The following is a 25,031-nucleotide window of genomic DNA, read 5'->3' as shown; positions in this document are numbered from 1 at the left end:
TGACATAGGAGGGGATGCAAATGAGGGTGAACAAGGGTGCACATAAAAACAGTGATTGCACGTCTGAACTGCTCATAGCTTAAAAAACTCAAAATTCATGTTTGTCGTCTGAGACAAAATAGTCTTTATAAACCAACTTCACATAGAACCTATAAAATTACATTTTCTGCTTCATATTGATCAGTTTTTCCAGAACAAGAGTGTGGTGCAGAACTGTAGTAACTACAGGGGATAAAGCTGTTGGGGGTGGGATTTGGTCAGGGATCTGGTCTGAGCCCCTTCTCGTTTTCAGTCATGATGGACAGGTTGACTTGTGAAATCAGGCAGGAGTGGACTCTGATGTTTGCAGATGACATGGGATCTATAAGGAGCATATGGAGAACCTGGAGAGGTGGAGGTATGTACTGGAGAGAGAACGAATGAAAGACATTAGAAGCCAGAAGACCGAATACATGTGTGTGAATAAGAGGGAGCTGAGCTGAGGTAGTGAACGCCGAATAATTTAAATGAGGTCAATCATCCAAAGTACCGGACAGTACATGAGAGGTGAAGAAGGGAGTCAAGGCAGGGTGGAGTAAGTGGAAATGAGTATCGGAGGTAATTTGTGAAAGAAGCAGCAGCAAGAGAGAAAGGCAAGATTTACAAGAAGGTAGTGAGACCTGCTATGATGTACAGAGAGGCAGAGCTGAAGATGTTAAGACTTTCATTGGGAATGACAAGAAGATATAGGATTTGAAATGATTACATCAGAGGGACAGCTCAGGTGGAGACAAAGTTAGAGAGTAAAGGCTGAGATGATCAGGACATGTGCAGAGGAGAACTAGTAAATATATATACTGGATAAAAGATGCTGAAAATGGAGCTGCCAGACTGAAAGATTCATGGATGTAGTGAAGAATATGCAAGGGGGTTGGTCTGGCAGAGGAGGATACTATGATAGGATGAGATGGGGGCAGATGATCTGCTGTGGTAACCCCTAAAGGGAGCAGCTGAAAGAAGAGATTTTATATTGACTTAGCCTGCTTGTGACATCTCAGATGGCAGCGCATGATCTAAAATATAAAGAAAACAAAAAATAACGATTTTTCTGGTAATAAAAGAGTTCTTAGTAACCATCTTATCTGTCTTTGTAATATAAAATATTATAAAATATGTTCAGGTTATAGTTATGGGGCTTATGGTCGCTGTTAAAATAACAGAGATGGATTCACATTTGAAATTATTTAACTGTGTCATCTGCGTGGCTTGATGCAGCTTTTCCCAACATGTGTATCGATATCTGTACACAAAGATTAGAGTGAGATACATACAGTCCTGTATGTATCTCACTCAAGAAGAAAGAAAAAAAAAAAAAAAAAAAAAAAAAAGAGATACATACAGTCCAGATAACAATTATCAACAAATTCCACAAGAAAGGTGAGCTACTATCGAAAAGACTGGCAGCTTATCGGCCAAAGGTTGACTGGAGGGGGAAAGTGTGCTGCGAAAGGATGCACAAGCAACAGGGATGACTGCAGCCTTGAACTGTCTATTAACAAGCTTCCCGAGAAGTGGACTGAAGCTGGTGTCAGAGTATCAAGAGCCACCATGAACAGAAATGTTCTGGACAGGGACAGCAGATGTCACAATATCAAGAAACTCTTGAGCCAGAGAAAGAACTCAACTGTTGTCTTTTCAGATGAAAGTAAAACTTGCATTTCATTTAGAAAATCAAGGTCCTAGAGTCTGGAGGGAGCACGGACAGACACAGGATCCAAAACGTTTGAAGTCCAGTGTGAAGTTTCTGCAGTTTAAGGTGATATAAGGTGCCATGTCATCGGCTGGTTTTGGTCCTCTGTTTTATTAAGTCATTATAGGAGATCTTAAGGCACTACAAGAGTCCATCAGCTGACAGACTTTATAGATATTCAGGCTTTGAGTGATGTGGGTAATATGCTATAATCATCAAAATCAAACAAACAAAAAAGGTGTTAAGGTATTTCTTTGTGTAATGACTATAATATGTCACTTTTATGATTTAATGTTCATGAACTTAATTAGATTCTTGATTGTTTACACTATATATGTCACACTTTTACATATGCTAGTATATAGAAGTGTGAATTATACTGTATTATTTAACTGAGACTTGTATGATTTGAAACTCATCATAGTTTGTTTACACTTTTACACAGCTTCACAGCTTTATTTGTGATAGGGTTATAAACATTCTACAAAAACATTAAGTTTAAACTCTGACCAAAGTAAATAAACGGGATTATTATATGAAAAAAAAATACCATCAGAGCAGAATATGTGTAGGGATAATGGTAGGCCAGGTAGCAGACATCCTCACTGTGTTTGAAGGTGATGGTAAAGGTCAGGGTGTAAAAGGTAGTTCTCCTTCTGCCCTGTGCTGGACAAAAGTTGTTTCTGTTGGAGAAAATTGAGAAAAAAAAATGTTTTGTTATATGTAGACTATCTAAATCAGGGGAACTGATACAACATAGTCGAACAGTAGGTAATATTATAGCACACGTACAAAAATACAATGTTTTGGGAGGTTTTTTTCCCAGTCCATCAGATGGTGCTATTGACTGTTTTTCTAGTGAGGTCAGTGTGCCTGAAGCTGGTAAAACAGAGATGGAGGTATGAGAGAAATTCTTCTGTGTTTAAATAAAACATGTGGCCTTATTTTGGATTTTTAACATGACAAGATAAATGTGAGGAATGTATTTTGCACATACTGCTGCTTCCAAGTTAAACTGTACAATGGTGCAGCGATTGGGACTGCTGTGTCAAAGCAAAAATATCCTGGGTTTGAATCCAGTCTTGGGCCTTTCTGTGCAGAGATTGCATCTTTGCTCTGGGCACTCTGGCTTGCTCCCAAAGACATGCATGGTAGGTTAATTGCTGCTTCTAGATTGAGAGTGAATGGTTGTCTCTTTGGATGGATAGGCCTCTGGTAATTGCTACTGCTAACATCTGTTTTGAACAGCTGAAATCAGCTGTCAGTTACAGTTAGTCTCAGTGGGGGGTTTTAATGAATGAACTTCTTCATTTGAAGTATCTATTGGAGAATCACACATAGTTCTGTGCTTGACCTATGACTAATTTACACAAGTTTCAAACCCGTGTGTTTTTTTTGCCCCTAATTAAATGTTTTTCGAGGTCTGACCTGCCTTCAGCAGCCTGCTAAAGCTACTCTCCAACACTTGGATTTCCAACATGTCTCTAATTAATGAAAAATATGTAAAATGTTTTCATACCTGAAATAACAAATTTCCGTTCCAGTACTGATCCAGTGTGGTCTACCTTCCAGGGCTTCTTTTACTGAGTACAGGACCGGCTGCATTCCTGCAGCACACACACACACACACACACACACACACACACACACATTTTTTCATATTGTGTAAGGGTACTGATAAATTAGTCCATGTCTGTAGGTGAGCACACACTGAACCTGATGCACAAAGACCAGTGTAACAGACAAAGCTGATAACTGCTGTAAAAAACTCTCTGATTGGGGTTTTAGGTTTTATCAAGCCAGCTATTGCAAAAAACAAAACAAAAAAACAACAACAAAAACAAAAACACAGCTAGGTTGAAAGTCTCTGTGGAGACAGACTAGTAAACAAAACCTGTTGTTTCATTCTGTTATTGCTGCGTATGGAATATTCTGATTAGTGTTTTTTATCTAATGGGCTCTTTCTAGTGTGACACAGTGGTCCAGCGGTTAGCACTGCCTGCTCACATCAAGAAGTTCCTGGGTTCAAATACACTGGTCAGTGGGTGACTTTTAGTGTATAGTTTTATGATGTCCCCATGGGTTCTCCCTCAGTGCTCCAGCTTCCTGTTTAAGAACATACAGTGGGGCAAAAAAGTATTTAGTCAGCCACCGATTGTGCAAGTTCCTCCACCTAAAATGATGACAGAGGTCAGTAATTTGCACCAGAGGTACACTTCAACTGTGAGAGACAGAATGTGAAAAAAAAAATCCATGAATCCACATGGTAGGATTTGTAAAGAATTTATTCGTAAATCAGGGTGGAAAATAAGTATTTGGTCAATAACAAAAATACAACTCAATACTTTGTAACATAACCTTTGTTGGCAATAACAGAGGTCAAACGTTTACTATAGGTCTTTACCAGGTTTGCACACACAGTAGCTGGTATTTTGGCCCATTCCTCCATGCAGATCTTCTCGAGAGCAGTGATGTTTTGGGGCTGTTGCCGAGCAACACGGACTTTCAACTCCCGCCACAGATTTTCTATGGGGTTGAGGTCTGGAGACTGGCTAGGCCACTCCAGGACTTTCAAATGCTTCTTACGGAGCCACTCCTTTGTTGCCCGGGCGGTGTGTTTTGGATCATTGTCATGTTGGAAGACCCAGCCTCGTTTCATCTTCAAAGTTCTCACTGATGGAAGGAGATTTTGGCTCAAAATCTCACGATACATGGCCCCATTCATTCTGTCCTTAACACGGATCAGTCGTCCTGTCCCCTTGGCAGAAAAACAGCCCCATAGCATGATGTTTCCACCCCCATGCTTCACAGTAGGTATGGTGTTCTTGGGATGCAACTCAGTATTCTCCTTCCTCCAAACACGACGAGTTGAGTTTATACCAAAAAGTTCTACTTTGGTTTCATCTGACCACATGACATTCTCCCAATCCTCTGCTGTATCATCCATGTGCTCTCTGGCAAACTTCAGACGGGCCTGGACATGCACTGGCTTCAGCAGCGGAACACGTCTGGCACTGCGGGATTTGATTCCCTGCCGTTGTAGTGTGTTACTGATGGTGACCTTTGTTACTTTGGTCCCAGCTCTCTGCAGGTCATTCACCAGGTCCCCCCGTGTGGTTCTGGGATCTTTGCTCACCGTTCTCATGATCATTTTGACCCCACGGGATGAGATCTTGCGTGGAGCCCCAGATCGAGGGAGATTATCAGTGGTCTTGTATGTCTTCCATTTTCTGATGATTGCTCCCACAGTTGATTTTTTCACACCAAGCTGCTTGCCTATTGTAGATTCACTCTTCCCAGTCTGGTGCAGGTCTACAATACTTTTCCTGGTGTCCTTCGAAAGCTCTTTGGTCTTGGCCATGGCGGAGTTTGGAGTCTGACTGTTTGAGGCTGTGGACAGGTGTCTTTTATACAGATGATGAGTTCAAACAGGTGCCATTCATACAGGTAACGAGTGGGGGACAGAAAAGCTTCTTACAGAAGACGTTACAGGTCTGTGAGAGCCAGAGATTTTCCTTGTTTGAGGTGACCAAATACTTATTTTCCACCCTAATTTACGAATAAATTCTTTACAAATCCTACCATGTGAATTCATGGATTTTTTTTTCACATTCTGTCTCTCACAGTTGAAGTGTACCTCTGGTGCAAATTACTGACCTCTGTCATCATTTTAAGTGGGGGAACTTGCACAATCGGTGGCTGACTAAATACTTTTTTGCCCCACTGTACATACTGGGTAAAATGGTGATACTAAATCAGTTGTGATTGTGAATGGCTCTCTCTCCAGCATGTTATTCTTTCAGCTTCATGGTTGTATAATCATGCAGTGTGGAAAGTTGCAGTCATGCTTAAATGCAAAGTTTTTTTTCTCGTCACACATGAAATGAAATGATGCCACAGAGTGCTTATTTTCTTCACGAACACTTGCGCGCCTATTTGGAGAGTAAATAAGTACCATGTGACATCACTGATTTATGTATAAAGCAATAATGACAATAGTGACAAATTAAGTTTATAAATGAGGGAACACACACACACACACACACACAAACCACCTCACCATAGTTGAACTGGCTGTTGCTCTTCTCACAGTTGATGACATTAAAACGGTATGGGACATCGGCTGCCATGTTACTAACTTCAAAGTAAAACCACTGGGTATGCTGAGAAGAGTTAACATCTGGATTCAATATGAGGTCATATTCATATCTAGAAGAGAAGAGAAGAGAGGACATTGTTGCTTTGTACTGCATTTAAAATGAAATATGATTTATTTTCTCAGTAATTAGTAATAATGAAATGTAAGCTTAGATCTCCTAAACTGTGTGTGTGTGTGTGTGTGTGTGTGTGTGTGTGTGTGTGTGTGTGTGTGTGTGTGTGTGTGTGTGTGTGTCTCAACACAACATACCTGCGGACCTGAACAGCCTTTCTCAGATTCCCAGATTCAAACTTGGAAAAAAACCTCAAAGAATCAGAGTGACACTGAAGACTGAAAGACGGAGAAACAAAGAGAGACACAGACGGTCTTTAGGACACACACCACCCTATTCCTACATGAACACACACCTATCTGTCTGTCTCTTGCTGTGATTTTTGCAAAAAAGTAAGCAAGAGGGTTAGGGTTAGGTTATTTAAAATTAATTTCTAGTATCAGCTGTTTGCTGGAGCCACAGCTGTAAAAGCTGCTGCTCATGATATCGGTTTGGAAACTTGAAGGTGATACAAATCATGCATATATACCAACACGACAGTGTACATCAGTGTCACAAGAGCGTTTGTTTTAGTTCAAAGGCTTTATGGTTTTTCCTATAATAGCCTACCTGGTTTTTGTCAGTTCAGCCTTATATATTATGTTTAACCCGAGTGACCACCCGGTCAGCTGGTGGGTAACAGGCATCTCCGAAAACGTTAGAGCACTTATGCAAATATGTGATGTCTTGATAAATCGAGCAAATGTTTTAAGTTTACACAGCACCATTCTCGCATGAAAATATCTTAAAAGTTTATTTTGTGATCCAGAAAGAGTAATATTCAAACACTCTGTGTTCCTCCGCCACTGCCTCGTTTGAGCTTTGGACGAAATGGATTCTGGGATATTGCATTTCGTCATTTCGAGCTGATTGGAGACCAGAACAGCCAATCAGATATTTTTGCATCCGTTGCAACAGATACAACAGTGTAGAGAAAGAAATGTTGAGAGCGCGAGCAACACATTGCGAGCGAGCGCAAATGCAAAAACTGAGCGAGAGGGGCTGCTATTGTGTGTGTGTGTGTGGATAATAGCAAACACTGAAATAATTTTTTTTCACGCAGCAATGAATTTTCTTCACTCAAATTCAGCTTGTCTTCGCTCAAAATAAATTTCTCCTCAAAATGCAACACTTGCACCTGCAAACTTTTTTTACGTGCGCTCAGAATAGTGGCACAAAAATAACGCCATAGTATTCAGGAAGAAAACCAAACATTGTAGATATTTTTATCGTAACTCTGGTTTTACGTGGCCTATCAACACAATTTAAAAACTGGTATAAAGTCCACACTTTTTCCGTCAATTGTTCAGTCTGTCCTGCTCACATCTCCAATGGTTGTGTACGTTGTCATTAACGTTGCTTCACTTCACATCAGCCACGTCGCTTTGCTAGCTAAAACACCGGTGTCGGCACATAAGGACGCTGTCATAGCCTGTCAACGACGTTGATTAGCTGCGTTGATTAGCCAATGATGCGAATGTGAATCGCATCATTGGCTGGACTGTGGGATAAGGTGGCATCGTCAGTGTTGGGGAGTAACGGAATACATGTACCGCCGTTACGTATTTAGAATACAAAATATGAGTAACTGTATTCCGTTACAGTTACCGTTTAAAAAGGTGGTATTCAGAATACAGTTACTTTGTTGAAATAAATGGATTACACTGCGGTACTTCCCTGTTTCATATTGTCGCGGGTCAGGACTGCTTGGGTTTTGTTTGTTCTGTTGTTCCAGGCAGCAGCGTTACGGTTGCCATGGTTACAGGGTGACGCTCTCTCTGCGACTGTGTTTCCTGGGTGAGAAAGCACCTTTTTGTTGTTGTTGTGCTAAGCTAACAGGCAGAATGCATAGCACTAAAGAATGTAGCCTCATGGGCAGTGTAGTCCGTGCTGCAGGGAGAATGGACTGCCATACCCGTTATGTGTTTGTGAGCGCGAGGAGGGAGAAAAAGGATGGTAGAAAAGTACGAGTTGACATCGAGCAGAAACGAGAGCTGGAAGCATGTAAATATAATAATCACTGCAGACAAAAAGAGTGCCTGCCGAGCCCAGTTGTAAGTAAGTTATTAAGACTCGACTGTACACCGTGTTCGTGTTTTCCTCCGAAACAGTAAGTTCCGTTGGAGCAGTCTTTCAACGCCTCTCTCTGTCTCTCTCTCGCTAGCAAAGTTGACCCAGGCAACAAAGTAAAGCTATTTTTCGGCTACGAGCCCGACACGGAACCCACCGTATTAGCCAGAGGTCCCTTTACTACGGTTTGGAGCCGTAATAGTAATAAATCACACAGCAATAGGACATTCATGTAGTTGTAAAAAGCATGATAATATATTAAGCAATCCAAAGTATTCAGAATACGTTACTCTCATTGAGTAACGTAACAGAATAAAATGTATTCTGTAATCTGTAGTGGAATACATTTTAAAAATAACCTTCCCAACACTGGGCATCGTTCTAATCCTATACGGGAGCAGCCAGACACTTACTGACTAACACTGCCAAACAGAATTGTTAAAGTATTAATTTTAATTTCAATTCAGGTTAGATTTTTTTTGTGCGCAACGCAGATTTTCTGTGCACAGAGACCGTGCCAGCAGTGTGCAACTGCGCGCACGCGCAGCTTAGTGGGAACATTGGGTGCAACCCCTCCAAAAAAATGTAATTAAGTTAAAATGAATGGTTGCCTTTTCTAGACCCGCCACAGACTGGTAAGCTGTCCAAGCTTGTACCCCGCCTTCCTCCTTCCCCTGACCCTGAATTGAATAAGCAGAAGAAAATGGCTTGATGCATAGATAAAAATAAAGTTTCTTTTAGTCTTTCCCAAGACAAATTGTACTAGATTCAAACATCACTCACACTCTCTTATGAGTGGTGAAGGAATTATTTTGGAACAAAAGCAACAAATACTATAAAACAACACATAAAACTGTATTACTGTCAAATTTAACATTTACAAGTATCAAAAATAGAAGTATTTATTTTCCTGAAAAATGCTCCCCATCAGCATTACATTGATCAGTATTACTGCTGAGGATGTTTATGGTTCGAAAAAACCTTCATATTCAATAAAATCATAGGTTTTGCAGAGGCTGTGCTGTGAGGACCACAACAGCTTTTAATCAGCTCAGAAACACAAGTCTACATGTTGGTTTCAGGTTTAAGGTTTTAATCTTTCAAGCTCAAATCGTCAAGTCCAAGTCCGTCCCGGGAAAACAACCAATTAAAGAAAGAATGGAGATGGGGAGCAGGGGGTGAGGGGAGGGTAACTTACTTGCTATCTTCGAGGTCAAAGACAACATGGTTAATGATGTCATCAGTTTTCAGAAAACGCTGAATATCTTCAAACACTTTCTGTCTGATAAACACACAAGCATAGTCAAGCGTCGAATATTCGAATCACAGTCCTTGAAATATGTTTAAAAAACCTATCCTTTATATTTACAGCAGCAGTAAATATCTGAGTCATTATTAAATACTTATTGCTCAAATACTTATATACCTCCTGCTGTGATCGCTATACTTCCTCTTTAGGCTGTAACATCAGTCAGTCATCTGTTCTTTTCTGCTCACAAAAGTTTTTGGTCAATTTATTCAGTCTGTTAGTGTCACCAGCTGTGATGGTATAATGGATAAAGCTAATCAAATACAAAAGCAATCCAGGAGGTTTAAACATTTCCCCTGCTGCCACCTCTTGCTGTGATTGGACATAGGTGTTTCACATCATTACACCAGGTTTCATTATATTACATGCTAATAGTTTGCTATTGTCCAGTACTAAAACCCTGTCATCGCCTCTGTTGCTTTTCTTACCATATTAGGAATACGGTTGGTGGTAAACATGTGGCCCTCTGGAGTGAACGCTCTCCATTCTTTTCACTATAAAAATGCTTAGAGGTCTAACTTTCTACGTACCTGTTACATGAACTACATTATTATTGCATGTATCTAATACCTCTGTATGTTGGGTTTGCGTGGGGCCATGGGTTGATGTCCTGGTGGTGGAAGATGACCCCAGAAATCAGGAAAGGCCAGGATGCTAAAATCTGGAATGGATTTGGTTTTGGAAGCTACAGCACAATATAGCTTGGGATCGTGGTGGGGAATACCGGCTCCATGCCGCTCCAGTAACCTGTCTATTATTGTATGATGATAAAATTCTTCTGTTCCATCTTCTTCATTATCTTGCTCATCTTCTCTCTGACATGGGGAGGCTTCTCCCCTAGAATTAAAAAGGAATGAGGTCAGACTCCTAAGATGAGAATTCAAAAGCAACAGCAAAGTCAGAAAGATTTAAATTCTTTCAGTGATGCACACGGAGTTAGTCGCCGAACACCAGAAACCAAACAAAACAAAACCAAATAAAAGTTAGGCTGACGGGACTAGGGTGATAGTACTGCTGGAAGAAGAATAACAATGTAGACCATGTCCTCTACTAATTGGAAGGTTGGTCCCTGTCTGCTCCAGTCTACACCCCAAATATCCTCGCGCAAGATACTAACCCCAAGCTGCTCAAGTTGCAATTCCATTCGAGTATGTGAATGTTAAATAGAAAGCACTTCTGTAGACAAAATGAAGGTGTGAATGGATGAATCAGGCAAGTTGGATTTCTGCATCATGTAAATAAATGCCACAGTTCTGGCCTTGAATCTGCCTCATGCCGCTTGTCAGTTTAACAAGCAGTAGATTTAAGTTTTTGACAGTTTGTTTTGCATTGTCAGGATAATTTACATTTCAGTTAAAACAGCTCGACAGAACCTTAGTCCATGCAGTACATGCAGTTAGCATGAAGACTTTGAGCTTACATTGCCCCTCTAACCATGGTCCTGAACCCAGGGCTTGTGCCCAGGATGCTGCTGTGACTGTGGAAATCACACGCTTCTAAATGGGCAGCAGCTGAAGAGTGAGAAAGGGAAAATAATCCATTGAGTTTTTAAATTCCTACAAAACAAATGAAGGAGCTAATGCAGTGATGTGAAAGAATTTTTGTGAAATTAACTTGTAATTCTTAGAAGAGGTCCCGAGTATTGTTTACTTAGCAGAGCAAATAAAAATCAGTGGAATTAATGAGAATGAAAAGAAATGTGCAATATTTCTTGCAAAAGAAACTAAATAGATTCACGATTGAGTGAAAAAGACAATAATGTGTTATTTTGCAGATATTTGACCAGTAATTAGTTGCTGGCAGAATTGTAAACTTATAATTTATTAGTTTAAGGCATGGTCAGTAATCAACGGTAATCAGGTTACTAACTCAATTCACTAGCTGTGAGGTACTCAAGCAAACATTTTTAGTCTGTTTTAGTTTTAGAATTGGCTCAGTATTTCATAAATGTCAACTTTTAAACTTTTAATTAAAGTGAATAATTTAATCATTAAAAACTGATTTTAAAAATCTGTCAACAACTAACAATAATAAAGAATGAATGTAAATAAGCTGCTTTAATATTTCTGATGAGGTTGTTAAAACCTCATTAGAAGGTTTCTTTGCTGTGTTTTTTACTCTTTGACTGTACTTAACTGGTAACTTTGCATGTTTAGGTGCTATAAATTTATATAACTTATCGTATGCTGTCCTTGGCCAGGACACTCGTGTAAAAGAGATTTTTAATCTCAAGAGTTTTTTCCTGGTTAAATAAAGGTTAACATTTTTAGCCGTTATAAAGCTGTGTTTAAAAACATTGTTATAAACATTCAAATATATTAATGATTTTGCTCTTAAAAGTAGATGGTAAAGAGTGCTACTCATTCTGCTTCTGTTTGTGAGAGGGATAAGCATAAGCTGGAAATATGCATCACTTTCTCTATAGGCTGATGTCATTATCCAGAGCTATCTTTTTGTAATTGATCATAATTTTTCAGTTCAATTCAATTTTTTTACGTAGCACAAAAACACAACAGAAATCTCAATGCAACTTTTCGTAAAGTAGAGACCCTACTTTTGGACCAGTGTTGCTGTGTGTTTAAGCTGGCTCTGACCTGGCATGTCTCTACTGGATATTTCCATCTCTGAGTAAGAACCATCAGAGGTAGAGGAATCTCGACTTGCAGTAGTCTTTGTCCTGTCCTTGTTAAGCAGCACTACCTCATCATCTGATGATGATGATGCTGTTGAACTATCCCCTGTCTCTGAACTCAGATCCAGCTCCTGAAAAACACAGATATAGTCACGTCTTACTCTGGCAAAACACCAACTGTACATTGCAAGACCTCACAAAAGATGCTTGATTTTTTCTGAAGAGGCTTTGTGTAAACATGTGGGCAGTTGAGAGCTAACCCAGTCAGTAGCCTATGTACAAACATACCTTGGTCTTTTGAAACATGAGCTATGTTCAGTTATAGAGTCAATGCTGCATCATTTATTTCCAAGGTGAGGTGAGTGTGGAACTAGCAAATACATAATAGAGAGCCTTTTGAAAAAACTGTTACCTGGCTATGTGGCATTACAAAGTTTTGATTATATAGAAAATTATGTGGATGATGTGTGCAAAAGTGAAAAAAATTATGTTGAAATCGTGATTGCCAGCGTAATAAGTATGCCATGTTAAACAAGAGTCTACCTATTAGCCTCCTTCTTCCACACCGAGGGTGATGAGATGACATTTCTAGACATCACATTGTTTGCTTCCGGTCCACATAGATCATACTATACATATATACAGGTAAACTGACTCTAAAACCTGAAAATACATGTAGTGGTTAAATATTACAGACAATATTGTTGTCACTCTACAAAATCATTGCGTGGTGACGTCACGGTGACATCAGCTGCCAGTAACAGCATTTATATTGTGTTTTTCTAGTCTAACTGGCCACTCAAAGTCTTTCAGACTACAAGCCACACATAACCACACAGTGCTTTATTTTATATAATTTAAGCACACTACCTACCTCACATCCATGAGCAGTCTTTGGACAGTGGGAGGAACACGAAGTGAGGAAATTCACACAGGCACAAGTGCAGGAAATGCCATATAGAAAGGCCGTGATATCTCAAAGACTTGAATCAGAACTCTTCCTGCTGTGAAGTGACAGTGCTAACCTCAGCGTCACTTTAATATTTTGTCTGATTTTGTTTTTCAATGCAGGTGCATCCCTGCATTGTAACAAGATGATAAAGGTTATCAGTTCATAAGTGATTTTACTGTTGGCTCTTTAGTGTATCATTACAAGATGGAAAAATCTTAATTAGGTGACAACATATTCCATTTCATGCGGTACAGTACAGTCATGACCAATACGAACACGTGTTTTGTTTGTTCTTCACTATATCATAGAAATGTCTGAAATTAACTACAAATTTAAATACAACTTGAAGCTGTCGTGTAGAGGTCAGCCCTGTTGCCTCACAGCAAGAAGATTCTAGGTCTCAATCTGCCAGCTACCTGAAGCATTGCTGTGTGGACTTGGCATATTCTTACTGTGTGATCTCTCCAGTATGCCAGGTTCAAACCACAATCCAAAAGGCATGCATAGAAGGTTCATTGGTGACTTTAAATTGGTCTTAGGCAGGAATGATATTCTGCCTCTGTGTCTTGGCTGTAGGTGTCCACTGATTGGAGTAACTTCGTTTGTGGCTGCTGTGAGCCACACTTGTTTTCCATCTTTCCCCATTTTGTCTTTTAGGTCAACAACTAGAAAAGACTCCAGGGGGATTTCTCTAAATTCATTTTGAGTTCCTGGGGGAGGTGTTACACCCCTCTGCAAGCACTACCTGCCTTTAAAGTGGCACTGCCAATTGACTGGGTTTAATTGCTAATTGTCTGTACTTGACAAAGGGTGGACCTTGTTATGCTCTCCTAACTGATTCCTTTTTGCTGTCATTTTTCAGCTTAAATAAAGTTGTGGTTTCAGTCTCCATTTTATGTTGTGGTTTATGAACCAGGTCATAACACAGCCCTGTAATGGACTGGTGATCTGTAGACAGCTGGCACAGGATCCCTGCATTCCTGAATTGGACAAGTGGTTAAGAAAATATCAAATCTTTTTCATCGATCTGTACCATTTTCTTACTTTCTACTTAATTACTTAGTAACATTTCAGTTTTATGGTTGTGTTTAAAGTTAATCTAGACAAAGGGTTTGGCTTCATACAGAAAAATGTCGGCAGTGTCTTGAGACAAAAAAAAATACAACACACGTATTACTTTTATTGAATTAAACATGAAGCCAACATCTTTTGCCTTTAAAAAAATAAACTTAGCACAAAAGGAAGTTTGTCTTTGGTCAGTTATTTCTTTGTAACAATGTTTCTTGGCAATGAATATTATACTGGTGGAAAGTCTGTTTATTTCACCTTAAATGGTGCTTGAGAAACTTGCTGAATCGTTGTTGCCAATGCCAAACAGTTTATTCTACTACTTTGTTTAGTGTTCTTTATTGAATCGGATGATTGAAGTCCAAAGAAACAACACATTTGCGGAATTTAACAATTTATTCATCTAACAAACAAATGCACACACACAAACACAAGACAGAGAGCGAGAGAGAGGTGCATACCTGGAAATCATGTGACAGCTCAGGACAAAAGCAGCTGTACTGTGTAAGCAGCTCTTTAGGTCTGTCAGGGTCAGGAGGAAGACGAAGTTTGTTTAGGTCAGTCTCCAAGTCATCATCCTGGACAAAGATGCACACAAATGCATAATGACTCATGAGTCTTCAATATATACTCACAGCAGCATATATCAAATCCACCGTACTGCAGCTACCTACCTGTGGAAGGTAGCTGCAGTACCCAGAAGGTATGCACAGGCCAAAAACCAGATTTCAAACCATAAACTTTCTTGCAGTGAGGTGACAATCCTAAGCACTCCATCTGCATAGACTCACATAGTCTCTGTTGTTGGCCTCATGGTTATCTTCAGCTTCTTCAGCATCGCTCTCATCACTGCTCTCATCTACAACACATATATACACAACAGAAAACCGATAAGTTAGAGTGACTGTTGACTCCAAAGTAAAATTACAATCATAATGGACATTTAATTTATATAGCACATTTCATTATACTTAAACTTCAATTAGGTTTAAACTTAAACAAATGCAAAGGACAAAAACTATGTTGAAATGTATTGACACTTTGATGAATAAAAATTAGATTAAAATGTTCTGAAGAGACAAGATCCAATCAGAACACATCAAGTTGTGTAAAGAGGTGGAGTGAGCTTCTAATTGATCCAATCAGAAGTAATCTCCATGTGCAGCGAGGTTGGATGTGCACAATTTGATCTGAAACTGATTATGGAACTGATTATGGAACAGAATTCCGAAAACCCTCTTATGTCTCATCATTTCCTAATTACATTTAATTTTATTAAACGTTGGCCTTGAGGTCAAGGTCACCGGGATTCAGTCTTGTTCATTTTCAGTAGATACACCTATGGTATAAATATCAAAGTGCTACGTTGCCTCATTCTCAAGTTATTAAATCTACAAACGTGGGTGTCCACGCTGCCTGCTCACGCAGTGGGGTGACGAAAATACCCCATTAACCCTTAATGGAATAAAAATGGCCAGTCTCAGACTACATAAGATTAACTAAAGATTTAATTAGTCTGTTTGGGGCTCCTGAGGTCTAAACAGTTTTTGGAGGTCTATGAATCCTGGGACTTTACCTGGTGTCTCACTAACATCCGTGAAAGCAGGTGTACCAGGCAGGAGAAAGCTATATGCAGACTGATCTGATGTGACTGGTAGAGGAATTCTAGGAAGACACTTCCTCATCAGCTGCACGGATGGCTCCACCAAACACTCCAGATTTTTGCTTAATAAACATGTCTGCACAGAAACAAACAAGAAAATTGAAACAACATGAAAACTCCAGAAAAATGTGAGCTAACAGATTAGTTTAATGTTAATGAATGAGCTATATTGTACCAACAGAATGCCGAAACCTACCCTCCCAAACTCACATTTGTCTTTCATTCATTTTGTCTTTTGTATATTACAGTTTATCATTTTTATGTGATTTTCTTTTCTCCATTTTCTTTGGATTTTCTGGTTGATATTCTCCTTTATCTCTATTTATTTTATCTCTACAGCCACAATACACACCCCTCGTCCAAAGGCAGCCTGTCACAACGCGCTCCATCCGGAGATGGACCCCAGAAAAGGAGGATGCTCTGAGGGACTGTTATGACACCACAGACTGGGATGTGCTCCTGAGCCCACATGGTGAGGACATAGAGGGGGCGACACACTGTCTTACAGACTACCTCAACTTTTGTGTGGACACAGTCGCCCCTGCTAAGACGGTACGGTGTTATCCTAATAACAAACCGTGGGTAACACAGGAAGTCAAAGCTGTCCTCAACATGAAGAAGAAGGCTTTCAGGAGCAAAGTGAAGGAGGAGATGAAAGCAGCACAGCGGGAGGTGAAACGCTGCCTGAGGGAAGCAAAGGACACCTACAGGAGGAAGGTGGAGCAGAAGTTGGAGAGGAACAATATGAGGGAGGTCTGGAATGGTGTGAAAACCATCACAGGCCACAACACCAAGAAAAGCACAGTGGGGGGGACTGTGGAGAAGGCAAACGAACTCAACAACTTCTTCAACAGGTTTGACCAGCCCACAACCCCCCCACCCTCACCCTCACTACAGAGTCCAATCCCCACTCTCCTGCCTCCCTCGCTTCCCCCCCTTCCTGACACCATGACACCCCCCTCCTCCAATCCCTCTCTCAGCAGCAAGACATCTCCCCCCCTCCCCTCCTCCCAAACATCTCCCAGTGTCACAGTGGATCAGGTCAGGAGGCAACTGAGGAAGCTTCGCCCCAGAAAGGCAGCAGGCCCAGACAAGGTGTGTCCTAGGATGCTAAAGGCGTGTGCTGCTGAACTTGGGGAGCCGCTACAACGAGTCTTCAACCTCAGTCTGCGACTGGGGAGAGTGCCCGCCCTATGGAAGACATCCTGCATCGTCCCGGTCCCCAAAAAGAACCGGCCCAATGAGCTGAATGACTTCCGACCGGTGGCACTGACGTCACATCTTATGAAGACTCTAGAGCGGCTCTTCCTCAACCTCCTCCGACCACAGGTACAACATGCCCAGGACCCACTACAGTTTGCATACAAGGCGGGTGTCGGAGTGGAGGATGCCATCCTGTACCTCCTACACAGAGCCCACTCACACCTGGATGGGGGAAAAGGCACGGTCAGGATCCTGTTTCTTGACTTTTCCAGTGCCTTTAATACCATCCGGCCCTGTATGCTTCAAGAAAAACTGAACAGGATGGAGGTGGACCCCTGCCTGGTGGCTTGGATCTCCGACTACCTCACCGACAGACCACAGTACGTCAGGCTGAAGGACATCACGTCTGACACAGTGGTCAGCAGCACAGGAGCACCACAGGGAACTGTGCTGTCCCCTCTTCTCTTCACCCTGTACACCTCTGACTTCTGCTACAACTCTGAATTATGCCACATTCAGAAGTTTGCAGATGACACGGCCATCGTGGGGTGTATCTGGGATGATCAGGAAGAGGAGTACAGAAGTCTGGTGAGGAACTTTGTCGCATGGAGTCACACAAACCACCTGCAACTCAACACCTCAAAGACTAAGGAACTGGTTGTGGACTTCGGGAGGTCCAGAGAAGGTCCACTGCCGGTTCAGATAGAGGGGGAGGAGGTGGAGGTGGTCAACAAGTACAAGTACCTCGGGCTGTGGGTGGACAATAAACTGGACTGGTCATGCAACACAGAGCACCTGTATAAAAAAGCCCAAAGCCGACTGTACTTCCTCAGGAGGCTGAGGTCTTTTAACATCTGCAGGAAGCTCCTGAGGATGTTTTACCAGTCGGTGGTTGCTGGAGTACTTTTCTATGCTGTGGTGTGCTGGGGGAGCAGCACAGCAAAGAAGGACTCATGCAGGCTGGAGAAACTGATCAGGAAGGCTGGCTCTGTGGTCGGCATGAAGCTGGACACTCTGGTGACAGTGGCAGAGAAAAGGACATTAAAGAAACTGCTGGACATTATGAACAATGCTGGGCATCCTCTGCACACGGCCATTAACAACCAGAAGAGTCTGTTCAGTGACAGGTTGCTTCTCCCAAAGACAAGAACTAACAGACTTAAAAACTCCTTTGTCCCACACGCCATCAGACTGTTTAACTCCTCTCTGTAGGGGAGAGGGAGGGGAAACAGGAGGACAAAGGAGGGGGGAACAACTAAGCTGTAGTGCCTCTTCACCTCACTGTACAATACCTTGTGCAATACTTTTTGTAAATAGTCAACAGTGCAATAGACTCAATACTTGAAATGTGCAATTCACTTGTATTTTTATTTATTTTTTATTCCTATTTATTCTATTTATCCCCTTCGTATATTTTATTTATATTTGTCTTTGTATTTATGTGTGTGTGTGTGTGTGTGTGTGTGTGTGTGTGTGTGTGTGTGTGTGTGTGTGTGTGTGTGTGTGTGTGTATGTATATATATATATATATAACAATTCTGTAACTGTAACTTCGGTCGTTGCTGTGCTTTTTTTGGAAGTCGAATTTCCCAGAGGAACCCACCCGAGGGATTAATAAAGTTCTATCTTATCTTATCTTATCTTATCTTATCTTATCTTATTAAAATGAAAGTACTATAAAATTTAAGCATATTCATTTCCTAGTAAATGAGCAAGCTTGCAAATTCCTCAGGGCATTAGTGAATCATTGCTGCCATTGTATAGCAAAAGAGCTTAAATAAATGTCATGGTAGATAGTACAAAAAAAAATAAATACAAAGTGGCAAATCAAATAATAACTGTAGAGAACATAAGACAAGTAGCAGTAAAATGCAACCTGGTTTTTAAAAGGACAGTATTAATGCAGCAGGAAATTGTTAATCTGTTGATTTATTTATTATTGATTCAGCACCACTGAACGACACAGGAAATCATTCCTGCCTGTGGCCATCTCCCTGTACAACGCATCCACTTAACACACTGTTTGCTGCTACAGCTACACATGTTTCTTTTCCAAATATTTATTTATAAGTGACTTATGTATGTATGTATGTATATATATGTATATATTGTACTATTCTTAGTTAGCGTATTGTCTGTCTTGTCTTAATGTTGGTTTAAAATGGAGCACTGTAACAAAAAATAATTTCCCCCAGGGATCAATAAAGTATTCTGATTCTGATTCTGATTCTGATTAGCACACTGAGTGGTAAAAAAAACATTTTAATTGTAGTCATTGACTTGGCTGAATGCACGTTCAGCCCTGCTGTTCTGATATATAAAATAAATATAAAATTACTGGCAGTGGCCAGGGGTACCCCTCAGATGCAAGATTTTCAGAAAATCTTTTTTCGGAAAGGTGACCTCTGACCCCTGACCTTGATGTCTAGGACACAGAGATTCAAACTAGTCCGTGATTTTTAGTAGCTACACCTATGGTATCAATATGAAACTAAATTTAAAAAGAAATCCATTAATTTGCTCTTGCATTCACAAACTTGGGTGTCCACATTATCCACCTGCCTGCCTACCTAGCAGGGTGTCAACAATACCCTTTTACAGCCAAGGGTTAAAAAACTTAGTCAACATACAAATTAAATATGAGGATCACATATTGATCCAATCAAAGTGTTGTGTTTATTGCCAATAAAGTTGTATCTCCTGATGCTAAACATCATCGATATTCACTTTGGCACCATGGACACACCCTTCAACAAAAACTTAAAAATCTTTGCAATTTAGCATGATAAATGCATTTAGATTAGGTTGATCAAATACAGCCGAGTCGAGTCGATTTAAGTAGGTACTAATGGAAAAAGGACTATACTGGCACACAGGCCTTTGGTTTCTACCTCATGAAGTCAGATTAACTTCACCTAGAAACAATTTGAACTCACCTGTGCAGTTTGATATAGGAGTCTGATACCTCCCTGGGATAGAAAAGCCTGCCTGCCTGCAGTGCTGTCAGTGGCCTTAAGGAGGCAGCACAGGAGCGCATGACGGATTGCTATGGCAACATCTTGGTTATCTTTGCTATGCCAGTCCTCATAAAGCCACAAGAAGCCAGAGATGTATCCTTTAGATACCGCAGAACAAACATTTGCCTCTGTGAAGGAGAAACAGACAAAAAAAAAGCAGGAAAGGACATAAGTACATTAACATTTTGGATCATTTTTTCTTAATATATACTATATTACTTCAGTAATAACTGACTGGAAGCAGTGCAGAAATGCATCTATGTATTCCAGATAAACTAGAAAAGTGAGAATGCCCTTTGAATAGTCTGAACTATTTCTAATCTCATTAGTGTGTAACTTTGTTCACTTTTAGCAATCAAAACAAACCAACAAACAAGAAAATCCACTTTTCACGTAGTGCTGTGTTTTTTGCAGTTCTTACATTGTTTAACAAGACGACTGCATTCCTCAGAAGTAGACATGTAGACCCAAATGATTCAATATTAAGTAAAATATTTCATCTTACAATTTTAACTATTTCAAATATATATATATTAAATGCTGCTGGTGTGAATGCTTCTATACTCTGTTAAATGCTGAAGCACTGAAATACTGTAAACATTAGCCTAAATATTTTGTCTGAACAATTTAGACTTGGAGGAAAACTGTTTGGATTCCGACTGACGAAACCTTCCTTTCACCCTGTAACAGCTGGAATAAGTTACAGCACCCCTGAAGTGGATAAGCGGATAAAATTGGGTGGAAACATGGACATTTTTCTTTATGTAAAATAAATCACACAAAAAAACTGCAAGCCATCAGGGTCTCTGGCAGGGCAGTGACTGTCTAAAAGGTCACTGCTCAAGTTCAGTTAGTTACAGCGACTTACACAGATGCAAACAATGACACTTGCTGAACTGAGGTATTGGCTGATTTCAGTCTCCACACTGTGGGTCCCAATCTGAACCCCAAATCTGACTACTGAACCTGCTTGAAAATCAGGAAAATAAACTTACACAAACTTTAAGCCTTTTAAAAAATATTTATCTGTCAGTGTCATCACAAACCGCACACTTGCATATTTTTGGGTCAGTCATCTAGTAAGTGCATCATTCTCCAGGTTACAAGAAAATCCAGAATATTTAAGATGCCATTCAGAATGTCACTCGGTCCTTCTCTGCATCTTTCTGAAGTGCACATATCACATCTTGACAAACCAAATCCACACACACAGCAGATAAATAAGCATTGCTCCAAATGATATAAAATTAATCCATAAATTTCGTAAATTCAAATGTGTAATAATGAGAAATGACACAGGGAAAAGGTATTGAACACATGATGAAACAAAGGTGCAAAAAGGCATGAAAAGCCATGACACCAGCTGAAATCTATCAGTAATTAAAAAGCAATCCTGCCACCTATTACCAAGGTGTCACACAACAGGGAATTGTGAATTTTGTGGACAAGAGGAAAGGTTTGAACATGTTAGAATGTGGGAAATATAGACAGGAAAGGGAAATACATAAATCTGAATTACAGAAAAATAGAGTTCAATTAAGGATAAAAGAAATATTACAAAGGAATACAAGTAGAGGAATACTCTTAAGGTCTTTAAAACCTTATTGATTGCATTGGTTACAGAACAATTTCTGAACTACTGAAGGTTCCAGTGAGAAACTGTTGGGGCCAAAATCCAGAAGTGGAAAGATCATTTCAACATAAACCGGCCACAGCCAGGTGTTCACCACAGGATGTCAGACAGAGGAGTGAAAAGACTTTTCAGAAAACTTGTCCAAGAGCTACAGCAAGACCTGGATGCAGCAGGTACAATTGTTTCAGAGGAAAAAAAATAAGTAATGCACTCAACCACCATGACCTGTATATACACTCACCATGCAAGACTCCACAGCTGAAGAAAAAGGATGCTGCGAACAACCGAACAACATTTAGACAAGCCTGTGAAATACTGGAAGAATATAGTCTGGTCAGATGAGACCAAAATTGAACTGTTTGGATGCCATAAAATGCGCCATGTTTGTAGCTCAAAGGTCAAAAGGCACTGCACATCACCCCAAAAACACCATACCATCAGTGACGTTTGGAGGTGGGAAAATCATGGGGTCATTTTTCAACATACAGCACTGGTTTACTTCGTACAATTGAATGAAGGATGAAAGGAAAAATGTAGGGAGACATTCTTGATTAGAAATCTGCTGCCATCTTCCAGGATGATTAAAATGAAACGAGTGTGGACGTTCCAGCAAGATAATGATCCCAAACACACAAGGAAACTCTCCATTGGTCTCAGGGAAAGGGGAAAGAAAGCTGCTAGAATGGCCCAGCCAATCATCTGACCTGAATCCAGTTGAAAATCTATGCAAAGGATTAAAGCTAAGAATTGGAGTTCATAGAAGGACCCCACAGAACTTTCAGGATTGGAAGACTCGTTGTTTTGTGTGGAAAAATGTGCCAAAATCACACATGAGAAATGCTTGTTACGAGTTTATCTACACAAGAGATGTCTTGGAATTTTTGCACGAAATATTAAATAGATTTTAAATACTTTTTCTGTGTCATTTCTTTTGTGTGCTTCATTGTGTTTACACTACAGTGGATTTGAAAAAAAGATCAACATGCGATTGAACTGCACACTTCCAGGTTTAATTCTGTGATTTTTAACAGATAGTCCATTAACTGCAAACATTTTGATTAAATATCTGGAATCGTTTACTGTTGAACTTGGAATTAGCAGGCTGGAATTTTCAATGTGAGTCTAACAAGACAAGACAAGAAATTGAAATAGAGTGAATTGCCAACAGACTAAACAGCTCACCAACATAATCCCTGAAAGACAACCAAGGTGAAAGCAACCTTCAGCTGCTCCTTTGCTTCTTAGGCAAATGTGAGTTTTTGGCCTAAAATGGCCTGAAAAATAAAGTAGATCATTACAAATCTTTCATTGATTAAGAGAACACCTTTCACATCATGTTGGAAAACCAAGAACAGTTTTCAGGAGACAGGTACAGTATATCACTGAAAAAGTCTTCAATCAAAAATGCCATCATGAATACAAATGAAGGGCATTTACGACAAGGAAAGAAAAGAGAATATTCTCCAATTGCCAATTTAGTCACTTGAACCGAACAGAGCATACGTTTCAGTTACTGAATATAAAACTGAAGACAGAGGCCCACGAGCAAAGCATCTCAAGAGAGATTTGGTTTCCATGGGTTCTAGACATTAGGTGGCCATTGACTGTAAAACAATACATATATTTAATAACATTTAAGTTTGTCAAATTGCTTTTGCGTCACATTGCTGTTGCTGCTAAACCACTTATAAAATATAACGTAATTAAAGTCTAAATTGTGGCCATTTACTTTTTTTGTTTCCTTTTTTTTGTCCCTTTATCGATCCCGCAGATCGATAAAGGCTAGACTAGGAACTGAAAGCTGCAGAAACTAAAAACCTCACTAGGGCTGAGAAACACTGGGGAAGGAAAACAGATGCCTTGACAAAGAAACACTGACATAATATATGATATGCATAGGAGGGTAATTTGGGAAGTGGAAACACGCGGGGAAAATACACTCAGCTAAACTGAATCTAAAGAATGAGACAAGGAAAGCCAATCTGAGCATAATGCACATGAGACGACAGACTATCAAAATAAAACACAAAGTAACAGAACACAGGAACACGGACTTGATATGGTAATGTCTGTCCATAATACTACTGTTAACTAGTATTATAGAAATCATTATTGAAATGTACTTTTCATTAGGTTGAGCTGGTTCAGCTGACATTGACCCCATATACAGGGCATTTGCCCATAAAAAACTCACTGGGTTGTGTGTAAAGGTTCTCAGTCATCCAGGTCATTGTAGTCTAAGGAGCTTGGAAAGAAAAGCGTCTGGATTTCTTTAAGTTTTCTTGAAGACATTTCACCTCTCATCCAAGAAGCTTCTTCAGTTCTAAGTGCAATTGGTGGAAAGTCCCAGATTTTAAGCCCTATGGAAGTGTCCACAAGAGGGTCATGGACTCCCTATTCACCCTCTACCTAATCGCACAAGCCAATGTGTGAAAACAGGTGTGGGTCACAGTCAGCCAAGGTTTTAGGTGGACCCATTGTGAAACCTTGCCCAATCCTATCATGTAATTTACTGAGGTCAAATGGCCCAGGATGTGAGTGGATGTTAGTTCATGCAAAGATTTTGTAAAACCCTTTCAATTAAAGCTGAAAGTCTGCACTTCAATCATGTTGATTTACATCTACTGTGGTGGTTTACAAAGACAAAACTTCAAAACATGTTTTTCTGTCCCAAACATTATCAAGGGCACTGTATATATCACTCCACTGGTTCATTTCTCTGATTAGGCGAAGGGTCTTTGATTGTGTAGAGCCATTATCGTCTTTAGAAAAGCAAGTGCACACTTACTTTATTAACTCTAGTTAACTCTAGTTTTAGGAGAATAATACTTGTTTCCAGTCTGAATTTCAGCAATCAGTGGGACTCACCAGCTGCAAAGCCTCCTACCCTTTTATCAGCCCCTGATGCATTGTCTCAGGGAGGTATTTAGCAAAGATCACCCTTCAGTGCTGTTATGACAATGCCATAGACCTGCAATCTGCTACTATTCTTCTGTCTAGTTTTCATCTTGACTCATTAGATAGAGAAATAAATCAATGACCTGGTTACAGGTATTGTCTGTCTTGGTTTCTGTTTTTATTCACAGATAATAAAACCTTACCTTCTGCAAAGCTTTAAGAGGGCCACATAACATTACCATCAAGAACAAATATGGCTCTACTCTGCTTTCCCACTGAACGCTGGCTGGCACCTGACTGTTACTTTATCAGTACGTGGAGTACTTAAAGCTACATCCACATCAAACTCTCCACCAGATTGTTCTGTCAGCAACAGTAGTCAAATGACTTTAGTCGTAGAAGTGGCAGTCTTTAGCTTCTAGTGACTTATCCTGGCTGAAGTTAAATAAATTAATAAGTTTAATAAGATGTTTTGCCAGAACACTGTTCTAAATTTTCATTCGGATTTAAAAATTAAGGGAATAATACTGTTGATAACTGGATCTAAAGCAGGAGGTGCCATCAAGTGTCATAACTGCCAATTAATTTTTCACATCACTGAGAAGGA

The 25,031-nt window shown here is 40.1% G+C and overlaps 1 protein-coding gene across 3 annotated transcripts in view; it reads right to left on the bottom strand.

Annotated features, from left to right (window-relative positions):
- Positions 1 to 25,031, bottom strand: part of agbl1 (AGBL carboxypeptidase 1) — a 91,983-nt gene that overhangs the window by 20,834 nt on the left and 46,118 nt on the right. For all 3 annotated transcript variants that reach the window (XM_080870235.1, XM_080870237.1, XM_080870236.1), the window contains 12 exons: positions 19,813 to 20,021; positions 15,587 to 15,749; positions 14,802 to 14,869; positions 14,472 to 14,588; positions 11,953 to 12,121; positions 10,779 to 10,869; positions 9,929 to 10,195; positions 9,248 to 9,331; positions 6,138 to 6,218; positions 5,790 to 5,938; positions 3,249 to 3,336; positions 2,280 to 2,412 (listed from right to left, as the gene is read on the bottom strand). In XM_080870235.1, the coding sequence (XP_080726361.1) occupies positions 2,280 to 2,412; positions 3,249 to 3,336; positions 5,790 to 5,938; positions 6,138 to 6,218; positions 9,248 to 9,331; positions 9,929 to 10,195; positions 10,779 to 10,869; positions 11,953 to 12,121; positions 14,472 to 14,588; positions 14,802 to 14,869; positions 15,587 to 15,749; positions 19,813 to 20,021 (1,619 nt within the window). The remainder of the gene's footprint in view (positions 1 to 2,279; positions 2,413 to 3,248; positions 3,337 to 5,789; positions 5,939 to 6,137; positions 6,219 to 9,247; positions 9,332 to 9,928; positions 10,196 to 10,778; positions 10,870 to 11,952; positions 12,122 to 14,471; positions 14,589 to 14,801; positions 14,870 to 15,586; positions 15,750 to 19,812; positions 20,022 to 25,031) is intronic.

The sequence above is a fragment of the Rhamphochromis sp. 'chilingali' genome, assembly GCF_963969265.1.
Source record: "Rhamphochromis sp. 'chilingali' genome assembly, chromosome: 2".
NCBI classification, from domain to species: domain Eukaryota; kingdom Metazoa; phylum Chordata; class Actinopteri; order Cichliformes; family Cichlidae; genus Rhamphochromis; species Rhamphochromis sp. 'chilingali'.
The sequence above is the reverse complement of the archived record's forward strand: the minus strand, read 5'-3'. Positions and strand labels throughout refer to the sequence as shown.